Source organism: Natator depressus, chromosome 7 (assembly GCF_965152275.1).
Source record: "Natator depressus isolate rNatDep1 chromosome 7, rNatDep2.hap1, whole genome shotgun sequence".
Classification (NCBI taxonomy): Eukaryota; Metazoa; Chordata; order Testudines; family Cheloniidae; genus Natator; species Natator depressus.
Window position 1 is genome coordinate 41,503,518 of NC_134240.1, and position 12,049 is coordinate 41,515,566.

Consider the following 12,049-nt stretch of genomic DNA (forward strand, 5'->3'; position numbering starts at 1 on the left):
CAATTTGGGGGCCTTGAGTTCTGGTACCTGAAAGTCAGGGCTCTGTAGCCACTGTTTTAAAGAGTCCTTGAGAAAGGAACTTCAAGGACTGGGAAGGAGACCTCCTTCTGTCACCAAATTGTCTAGCAGCCTTCCTGTCAGACCCTAATCTGCAACAAAGGAACATGAGTTAAGTGCTACTTCAATATCTCAAGGCAGCCTTCTTTGTTTACCATTTTAACAGCAATTTATTCCAAAGAAACTATTTTGTAATAACATATTTGATGGTTCAATATTAAACACTGTGATGTTACACCCCATATTCTTTATGGAAATATGCTTATGTTATAAATATGGCATAACTGATGTATGTTATGCAAGATGGGTCTTGTAAGGTATCATCAGAAAGGTTATAATTTACTGACTGTGATTATCCAATTTGTATGCATTTATCATTTCTATATCTAAAGTTAGGAATATGGACCATGTAACAATTACAACTGTGTTTGTATTTGGGAGACACCCAACAGACAACAGGTCATCAGCCTTGATGGGCCATTAGGAACAAACAGTAACTTTGTGAAGATACTAATCTCTCTCCTTCCGGAGAAGGATCCTAGCTGTGACACTACTAGGTCAAGTGGTCCTGTCACTTGGTACTAAACACCATCTTGGACTTTTAGTGGAAAATTACTAGAAGGAGGGAGGTCAACACTGGGAAAGAAAAGATTCTCACCTTATGTAAATCTTATTTAAGGCTGGGAAATAAGGCAAACAGGAATCTTCTTCATTGCCTTCCTGCCCAAGAAGAAAGACTGCTGAAAGTACTTGAAGAGACAAAGGACTAAGCTGAGGGAAGGGCAAGGGCTGAGTTCAGACTAAGACAGAAGTCTAGTCTGTAAAGAGAAATAACTGGAACTCTAAGCTACAGAAACTCTGAAACTTGCCTAAAACAACAACATTTAGGGTGAGAAATTACTGCTGGAAACCAGTCTCTGTAAGATCTTAAGCTTAGTATGTGTGTTTTGTTTTATTTGCTTGGTAATATGCTTTGTTCTGTTTGTTATCCCTTACAATCACTTAAAATCTGCCTTTTCTAGTTAATAAACTTGATTTGTTTATTATTACACCCAGTTTGTGCAATTTCTAACTGAGGGGGGCAGCAAGAAGTTGTGCATATCTTCCTCCACATTGAGGGAGAAGGCGAATTTATGAGCTTATGTTGTATAGATTTCTCTACAGCACAAAACAATATTATTTTGGGTGTATTTTCCAGAAGGGAGTTGCACTTGAGTGCTGGGTGATTTTCTAGCTGAGTCTTCTCATAGACAGCTGTTTGCAGATTCTGTGTGATTCTACAGCTGGTGCGCCCCGACCTGTGTGTGTGTGCTGCCAGAGGCCGGAGAGCGTAATTCAGAAAAAAGGAGAGGGAGCCCAGGCTAGTGGAGCAGGCAGGCTCAGTGAAATCCCAGTATATTAGGTGGCATCCCAGAAGGGGGGTTAAACCCGTCACAAACACCATATAAACAAACATTTCGGACAGAAGTAAGGAAAGGTAGTATTGTCAAGGAGGCAATAGTGTGTGTCTAGTAATTAAAACAAGAAACTGGGACTCAGGTAGACTGGTTTGATGCATTGCCTTGGGCAAGTCATAGTCTCGTTTTCCCCCATCTTGAAAATGGGGACAATTATACACATTTGCAAAGTGTTCTGAAACCCTCAAAAGCAAAGTAATATATTAAGGTAAAATGTCATTAGGAATATCAGCAATATCCTAAAATAAACAGTCAGAAACCTGAAATACTGGCTCTAAAATAATCTTGTTTTATAATATTTTAGAAAAATCAGCAAATACATTTAGGAGATTTTTCATGGAAATATATAAGCCTGCGAGATAAAAAGAAAACCTTGTCTGCACAGAGACACAGCAAAATGTAATCTCAGTTCCCCTTTATAACAACTGTAGCTTTTATTGTTAGCCAATTGTTGTAGTGCCAATATGAAAAGTAAAGATCAGTGTGCAGACATTCCTCAAATGCACCAACAAACTTTTCTACTTTAACAGTTAATTGGAATTCTACCTATTGCATTAGTATATGATAGTGCCATGCAGTCAAAATATTTGTTCTGCAGAACCCAAATTGTTGGGCTATTTATCCATAAAGATGACAAAATGGTTTGTTTTCTTCTGATTATTTTTTAGGTTGATCCCCTCCCACCCAAAATCCATTATTGCTGCTTACTGAACACTTTTTAAGTTGATATTGGAAATGAGTGTTGAACTGTCAGTGCATGAATGGCCAATTCCTTTTGTAAAATTTGCATTTAAAAAGGCACTTAAGTGCAAGTCTTGAAGGGGCATCTTCACTGACTGAACAGCCTGCACCAGAACAGGGGTTAGCTTGTAATTGCTCTGAAAGCTAGGAAAGGCTCATACTTCCCACACAGAAGTTCTTGCTGAATTTTCTTTTTACTAACAGGAAAATTAAAATACGAATCTAGGCCAGTCAAGAAGTCCTACATGGTGATCTCTTTTTATGTTCAGCTCAGTGTTTAGGCTTTTTTAAAAAACGAACCTATTTAAATTTTGAATGTCTTAGTTCATATATACATTTTTTGCGATCAAGCAGCCAGATGTAACCCCGCATTCTCACAAAGAGATGTTGCCCTCTCTCAACACACCCAATGGGCATATACACCTTTTTATAAAAAGTAGCATAGATTATTGTAGCACTGTATTAATGTTGGTTAGAACAAAACATTGCCTATGTAGAACACCTAAACCCCTTATGTGATGTCTTTATGTATCTACTCTTTTTTAGTTATCAATAACTAGAACCTCTGATTTTCTGTTGTGACACGGAGTTAAACTCATCAAGAAAAACAATATTTAGCTGTCCCTTTTTAGAAACATACTCTGGCTAGATGGTAAATACCTCACAAAATTCTCTGAGTTGTGATAATTAGATGCTTTGCTTTTAATTAAAACTCCTGCCATCTATTAGGGCATTTAGCCATAGTTCTTACTGTGCAAAGCCATCTGCTCTCAGCTTTCAAATATTTAAATGTTAGTCTTTCTGAAATTATGGTTCTGCAATTTTCATTCTAATTTTGGCCTTTTTGGCAGGGTGCATATTCTTAGTCAACACCCTCAAAAGTACCTGAAGAAGCAATCCTGAAAAAGTATTAAACAACTCTCATGCACTGCACCAAGGTAACTTCAGAGCACAGCAACCTTCTGCTTTACTGACAGTAAATCTTATCCTTTTTTAGGGTTTGCCTACACAATCCAGGAGGGTGTGAACTGAAAGTGGATTAACTATTCCTGATTAACTTCATATGTGGATTAAGGTAATTTGGAGTAAGACATTCTTATTCAAGACTAAGAGCATCCACACATGAAGTTAATCAGGAACAGCTGTTCTGGAATAATTTTCCATGTTGACAAGTCGTCAGTATTATTCCATTTACATGAGTGAGAAACATTTAAAAGAAACTTCTGCAGTAGTTCAAATTAAGCACTATAAACTGATGATCCTATTAAGATACATTCCTGTCTCACTAGAGGTTTTAGGGATTTGTTGTTGTTTTTATATGTGGGGGCACAAGGGATAGTTGGCATTTGCACCTATACTTTACGGTTCGCGATAGGAGACCATAGGACTGAATAATTCAGGATGCCAATTACCACCGCTCAGGGCCTTCTGGTCTGCATCTAAAATGGTCAATAATTATTAATTACACATGATTTTTCTTATCTTTATAAAAGCTGTTCCCATTCTGGGCATATACTTATAGCCAGGGAAGCATCCAAAATAAGACGCTGTTTTGCCAGCACTCTCAAACTGGTCAAACAGCCTAAGGCATGCGCAGCAGGATAGGCAATGATGGTAGTAGTTTGTCCTAGATTTAAACATTTCAACTTTCAGTGATATATAGATCATGGGTGCCTAACTTTCCACTCTACTCCTTACGGTTTTCTTACCTGACTCTAAAAACCTCCCCATAAAGTACTGTACTGTCAGCTTTTCTTTGCCAGTTCTCTCATGAGCTCCAGCCTTCTATCTTCTCCCTCCGAACAGCTTCCTCATTTTCCTTCTTAGCCCTGGTCTACACTGGCGGGGGGGGGGGGGGGGGGGAGGGGAGGAGGAGGGGGATATCGATCTAAGTTTTAGATTGACTTACCATGGTGTCTTCACCACGGTAAGTCGACTGCTGCCGCTCCCCCGTCGACTCCGCCTGCGCCTCTCGCGGCAGTGGAGTACATGAGTGGACGGGAGAGCACTTGGGGGGTCGATTTATCGTGTCTAGACTAGATGTGATAAATTGGTGCCCGCCGATGCGGCAGGTAGTGTAGAGATTCCCTTAGATATTGAAGAGGTCTAATACATAGCAGTGTCCGCCCTGTAGAGTGTTAATTGGTCTCAACTTCTAAGTGTATTTCTAATGGTCATTAAGCAATCACCTCATATGTTATGTTAGTGGAATAATATTTATCTTATAAAAACAAAGCCCTACACAGTATAAGAAACAAGGTGAAATTTTTGGAGACACCTAAGTGACTTAGGAGCACAAGTCTTGCAAGGGGACTTGTACATCTAAGTACTTTTACAAATCTTACCCTTAGTTTTCTGGTGTAAACTGAAAAAATAGAAAGCCTCAGGGAAAATCAGTTTCCCCCTACAAGCCTTTCCCCTATAGTATAAGAATATTAGCACTCTGCTCTCCCTAGTTTTCTATTGTTCCTTTTTAATTTCTCAGTTAGAAGTCATGTCAGCAATAATAAAGGCAAGATTAATGCTGAAAAATATGTAACACTCCCTAGATATAACACACAAAATGGCCATTCCAAATATCTTTTTTGTTTTACTGAAACTGCCAAACTTGCCTGATCACAAAACGACGGATAAAAAGAGAAAGAAAGCTTTAGAATTTAGATTGACGAGACTGAAGAGCAAACTGTCTTGGATACTGACTTTATCCAAAGGTTTAACAACACTATAGATTAACACTCTCTCAGTGTTAATTATAGGATGATTTCACGAATTCACAACAACTGAGAGACTTATGATTTAACAAAGAAGTAGGCAAAAAAGCACAAGGATATTACATCTATTTTCTCCATTTGTTTTGATAATTGCTGTTTAGTTTTAATTATTTATAATAATTCTCATAGCATGCTGTATAGTATATTAGAATTTTCATAACAGCACCTCGCTACTAGAGTACATCTTTGAGAAAAGACTATAGGCTTGTGTGTGATAATTTGCAAAATTCTATGGTATTTTCAGTGCAAACTATGACTATATTTCATACTCCTTAGTGAGACAAAGACAGGCCTCAGTCTTGTTAAATGAACCGTCATAACATATTTAGAAAAGTTCACTTTGCTCACTCTCAGCCCAGAACTTTGCAAGCTTTTGACAATCAGATTTCTATGCATTATCCCTGTGTTTGTCAATACATATGCTGTCATAGTACTAACTCTAATCTGCAGCAATCTTGCATGTGAACCAGCGGTGTGTGGGGACCAAGATAAATGTTTCCTAGCACACTTCCCTGATGCCAGTTTGAACCCAGACTGGAATAGTGCTAACCACTATATTTAAAACATTCAGATTTTAAAGAGAGATTTCTGTTAATAAGTCTTCAGAGTCACACAAATTTTGTTGCTTTACCAAGTTTTATTACTTAAGAGAACAATCATTAATGGTATGTCCAAACGAGAACTCTGTGATCACACATATCCCACCACATTTTATCTTTAGTAACCATACAGTAGGTTTCACACAGATGGTACATGTGGTGCAATAGGACTTCATGTTGAAGAGTTTCACGACAATAGAATCATTTTAGCTTGATGTTTTTAATGTCCCATTTCCTTGACATTCTTTTTAAATATCCTTTATGTATAACTAGAATATAAAAGGATTACCTGCAGCAGATTCTTTTCCAATAAAAATACTTTTTTCCTTTATTTTTTTTTTCTGTGCAAATGTAGTGCTTGTCAAAGGTGTCAGCCTATTTGAATCTTGGGTAAGTAGGTGGAGCCCACCAAAGAACAAAAGTCCTATCCCTCAAGTAAAGGAGGGGCTATACAGCCCAGGAATTAACTAAGTATGGGGGACAAAGAATGAAAAAAACAGGGATGAGGGTGCAGGTATTGGGGTCGAAACAAAGGATTCAGAGATGGAGAACTCTAGACAATCCTCATTTATATGAACAGTCCAAGAAGTCAGTGAATGCTGCCTAGAAGAACTCTGACTGAATGAATGCATTGTTGAGAGACCAGAAAAAGACCCAACACTTGTGGAGATACCACCCACCCTCCAGTCCAGATTCCAGTTCCAGGAGGAAGTTGATAAAGAGATATTTGGACTTTATGGGGCCACGAGCAGGGAGTGCATAGAGTCACAAGTGCAGGGAGAACTGCCAGATGGGGAGCCCTGGAGAAAGAAGCTTGTATGTCTTATCCATAGAATAGTTACACCACATGTAACAAGAGTAGAGTCTTCCTGCCCCATCATTCCCCCATGAATGTGTTTCAACCCAGTCTTTATAGTCCGTTTAGTTCTTTGTTCCTCTGTTGGAAATGCCAACAAGCGTTACTGCTAACTAGGGGACTGATTTTTTAAATGTCAACACTTGTCTAATAGCAACAGATCTGGGCTGAGTCCATCAGCTCAATTTGTATAGATTAAACAATCAGCAGGTGGCAAAGTATTTCCAAATTAGACTGGATATGAACTGGTGATCTGGAGGCGAAAGGGTCCTAATTAGTGTTGTGCAAATATTTTGAAATGAAATTCAAACAATATTAAACTCTTCTAGTCTTAGGTGTGTGGGTAAAAATTAAACAAGCAGAGTTTCATTCCAACCATGACATGAATCTTTTTGCCATTTCCGAATAGGCACAATTATTTTGGAGACAGAGTGGTCATAGTGCTACGGCTTCTAATTTACTGGACACACAGTATAAAACCATAGAAGACAGAGACAGACGAGAGCTGTCAGTGGTAAGAAATTCAGTTCATCTCTCTGACAGTGCAGGACTGTTCCCTGAGCATACTTAAAAGCCCACTGTTCAGTCTGAGTTTAAAACTCAGATGGGGTTTCTACCACTTCCTCTAGGAAGTTATTCTACAGGCTGTCAAGACATTTTCTCCATTATTCAGCTTAAATGTCCCCTTTCTTAATTGTATCCCATGACCCCTAGTTTTCCTCCATACACTATATTCATTCCTTCTCAATCTATACAAAATTTACAGCATTTAAAATAAAATGGTACAGCACTGACATTATTCACTTGCTGACACACATTTCATTCAGTCATACAGTTTTTAGCTTCAGTGGTTAGGACACTAGCCTGGGACTTGGAAGATGCGTGTCCAATTCCTTGTTCCACCACAAACTTCCTGTGTGACTGTGGACAAAGTCACTTAACCTCTCTGTACTTCAATTCCCCGACTATAAAATGGAGAGAATAGCACTTCCTTACCTCACAGGGGTGTTGTCAGCCAAGATACATTAAAGATTGTGAGGTGCTTAAATGCTACAGCAGTGGAGGCTATATAAGTATCTGAGATAGATACATTAGATATGCACCCAAGACTGGTTTCGCATAAAGTGATGGAATTACAAAGGCATAACTTCATACATTAGAAAATTCCACAGAGTACAATTTTTCTGGAAGAATGCACTTTCCACAATGTAATTTCATTTGTAGAAAACAAAATATAAGAAAAATGTTACAAATGTTGGTACTTGACAAAAATAAAAAGTTTACTTTACCTGCATCTTCTAGAAGATATTGCACAGCCATCAATACCTTCCCTTGAGGTTGTAAGTCAAGCTGTGAGAGGAAAGATACCAATAGTGAATTATTGGGTTGGTAAGATAATTGCAGTGATTTAGTTTAATTGATATTTCTCAATAGAATTAGAAAGTGTCATTTAAGTAAAATTACAGGATAATGACTTTGGAAACAGGGATATTTCTCCATACCGCTTGTATTTCATTGCAGTGACAATGCCAACTTTATTTCTTTTTATCTCTTCTTGCCTCTTTCATTGCTTTGATGAACCAGTGTCAGCCAGACCATGCAATACGGTCAAAGTGTTGTTGAGTTTTTTTATTTTGTTTCTGCTGTAATCAAGACAACTGACTGAGTGGTTACTTTTTTATTTTCTTAATTTTGATTTACACTGATCTTCCTGCTGACATAGGCCACCAATACGATAAACAGCAGAGGAGTTAGGGCCAACCCCTGGTGCAGTGTGACAAACTTCAGAGACTTGTTTTTCCAAAACATGTTCAGATCACTCTTTTAAGTCATCTATACAGAGCATGCACCATAGTTATTAAACCTAAGGCCGGTGTGAGCATTCTTCTGGGTCAATAAAAGTCCATCCTGTTGGTACTCTAACTGCTTTTCTATCCCTTGCTGAATTACAAAGATGGTACCTCGTCCTTTCCTAAAGCTGAACTTTTTTTGTTCAATGAGGGGTTCCATCATTCTCCTATCCCTCGCGTCCAGGATACCTTCCAGTATCTTCATCCCATGCAACAACAGCTTTATCCATCAACAGTTTCTATGTTCATGGATGCTTCCCTTCTTATGTATTAGGACCAGCATAACCTGGCGCCTGTCTTCAGGAATTCTCTTGTCTTGCCATATGATTTTAACCACTCTGTTCATCCATTTTCTCTCTCTTTTGCCCAAGACTTTCATCAAGCCCACCATCACTTCATCAGGTCCCACTATCTTACCACTCTTCATTTCCTGGATTGCATTTCTGACTTTCTCCTGTTATGTCAGGGCCAGGCATCACATAAGGATCACTAGGGAGCTGGATGGTAGAAGGAAATGTAGTGGGAGAATAGAGTTTTTCATGCCTAGGTCACTGGTTAAAGTCAGACGATGGTTGTTAATGACCAAAAGTCATTACCATGTGATGAATGTTTGGTGGTCTATGTAAAGTTAGTGGTGGACAAGGATTCACACGGCAACTCCTATTAGTTGGCAGTCTCTGCAGGCAGACCTAAGACAGATCTGTGGAGACTGAACTACCTTCTCATCCCTAGATATGGTCCCTTCAAGTCAGGACTGAAGCAATATGGAGGAAGCTTGCACAGCTGCTGCTTGCACTGTACCTCTTGCATGGTAATAGAGGACTTCAGTCTACAATGCTGTCTATAAAGCACCATTCACCTGCGCTCAAATTCACCCTTTTATTTTTAACTTCCAAAAAACAAAACATGCAGGTCTGAAGAACTGCAGGGAACCCAAGGTCACTGTGCAAAGTTTGAAAGTGTTACATTGGAATACAAAGGGTGAACAAATCCTCTAATATTGTATCCCAGCAATATATGTAAAATGAAATTAGAATTAAGCATGTTTTAATAAAGTTGTCCTCTAAAACCTGTTTGGCCCATTATCTTATATACCTCTGTCAGTTTAAAGTGCATACTGCTACCATATTGGGTGTGTAGCACTGTATCTTGCATCAATGGATTGACATGCCATCTTGGACTCACACTCTAGATAACTCTCTCTCTCCTCACCCCATTTCCCATGTTATCATTTACTACTACTACTTATAGTATGGTAGTGTCCAAAATCCACAACCAATATCAGGGCCTGAACAGTGCTCGGTACAGTGCAAACACACACGAAGACACGGTCAGGAATGTCATTTTCCTTTTCATTGCTCTTCACTGGCCTCTACTGTTTTTCTGGATGGTCAGTCTGGGTTGGGGAAGAACCTAATGGTTAAGGCTCTCTCTCTCTCCTTCAGCAAGGTGAGGAGAGGCCGCTGAGTGCAGCAGCATCCATTTTCAGAACATTAGTGGAGCAATACAATCAAGCCTCAGCCAGTGGTGAAATATCCTGTGTTGCACCATTTAGATTTTGCTGTGCCTGTATTACTGGGTGCAGTTAAAATACTTGTTGCCACACTGATTGGAATCTGCTGAGAGCCAAATCCTGCTCTGTGCTACAGAAACGTACTTGTAAAAGCTGCAAAAGGCCTTCCTGTACCCAACAGATACACGTAACAACCCCCTGGGCCTATATAAATAGCATTCAGAAAGGGCTAAGAGGAGCCCATGAAGCCACCACATCTGCTTCCCAAAGGGGGAATGGTTTGTTGCTTATGGATGTAACCAGACCACCTTCCCAACCCTCTGCCTTTAAGCGCACATACTGCAGTGTGTTGCACAAACTAAGAAATGATGCACACCACTCACTCCTCTTCAGAGCAGCAACAAGAACACTCCCCACTATTGTTCTCCACCAACTGTCCTGAGCCATCCTGCCATGCACTCGCAGGAGGGCTCTGGAACTCACTGTCCAAGCTGGCACTTGTTTGTCCCCCCCGAAAGACACCCAGTGGTACGCTCCCTCCTTGAATATTTGAGTTCTGGGAAAACCTAACTGCTTTGATGCAAGCTTTAAACGTCAGAATAACATGTTGTGAAAGGCAGAGACCTGCCACATGGATACCACACTCCACCCCCACATCATCAATCTATCAAGACTACCCCGAACTGGAACTGAACTACCCGTACTCTCCAAGGAACTGAACGTCTTCTGAACTGGATACCATACTAACGTGGAGAACTACAGACATTCCTCTGCCGGCTCTGCCTCAAGGACTTCTTTCAGAACAGACAACACCCCCCCACAACTACCACATCCCCACAGACAGTCACAAGAAAAAAGAATAATCTGACTGGACCCTCCCACAGTGGACGAAAGCACAGACTGGATCATTACATTGACTGCTTCAGGAACAAAAAAAATAGACTGAAATCCTCAACAGAACATCACATTCACCACCATCTCTCCACCACTCAAAGAACAGCTACACCATCCCTGAAATTCAACCAGCAGATAGTGATCTAATCAGCACACAAATTGGGCACCACTGTAGTCCTTAATCAGATGGCTATGCCAATGAGGCCAACAGACACTCTCTGACCCCACCTTCTATAAAGAACTCAAAGACCACCCCACACCACAATTTACACAGGAATTTAAAGACACCATCAAATCCTTCCCCAAACATCTCTCAGAAAAACTACCATCTCATCCCCCATGATCCACCTAAGGATCATTCTACTTGCGTCCCAAGATACACAAACAAGGGAAACCAGGTAGACCCATATCTCGCAATGGCACTCTTACTGAAGAAATATCAGGATACACAAAACCATCCTCAAACCACTCACCACAAAAGGCCAGCTGCCTCCAAGACACTATCAACTTCCTCCAGAAACTCCATCAACCTCCCCCAGAACACCATCCTTGCCAACATAGATGTCATCTCCCTATACACCAGTATCCCTCACCATGCTGGTATCACTGCCTGCCTCAAATACCTAAAAGATAATGTACAGTGATCAGAAATCCACTCTCAACAAACAGCACCAAACTCATCCATTTCATCCTTCACATTTAACACCAGTTTGTCCAAACCACGGGAACAGCCATGGGTATTAGGATGGCTCCCCAGTCTGCCAACCTCTTCAATGGCCACCTCAAGGAAGAATTTCTGGAAAAACGCACCACAAAAACAAAGATATGCCTGAGATACATTAATGATTTCTTCATCCTCTGGACAGATGGCCTAAGCTCCCTCATGAAGTTGTGATGGAAATCTAACCACCACCATGCATCCATCAAACTCACTCTAGAACACTCCCACACTAGTATTGACATCCTGGACACCAACAGCAGCTTCAAAAATGGAACCCTATAACTGACTATATACAAGAAACTCATGGATCACCACACTTCCCTCCTCAGATCCAGTAACCACCCCAGACACACCAAGAAAATGGTTATCTACAGCCAGGCACTCAGATACTGCAGAATTTGCTCCAAAGAGGAAGTCTGGGATACACTAAATGCACTTAAAACTGTCTTCACTGAACACTAAAACTGCCTTCGCTTCTCTCCACAGAGAAGTAGATCACATCATGGAACAGACCATCCAAATGCCCTGAGAGAACCTGCTTCAATAAATAAAAAAACCTCATTGATTGCAAACCCCTATTTGTCACCTAC

At 40.2% G+C, this 12,049-nt stretch overlaps 1 protein-coding gene across 3 annotated transcripts in view; it reads right to left on the bottom strand.

The window, feature by feature from the left end:
• Positions 1-12,049, bottom strand: part of PRKCD (protein kinase C delta) — a 122,695-nt gene that overhangs the window by 30,395 nt on the left and 80,251 nt on the right. For all 3 annotated transcript variants that reach the window (XM_074958231.1, XM_074958232.1, XM_074958230.1), the window contains exon 4: positions 7,771-7,831. In XM_074958231.1, coding sequence (XP_074814332.1) covers positions 7,771-7,831 — 61 coding nt within the window. The remainder of the gene's footprint in view (positions 1-7,770; positions 7,832-12,049) is intronic.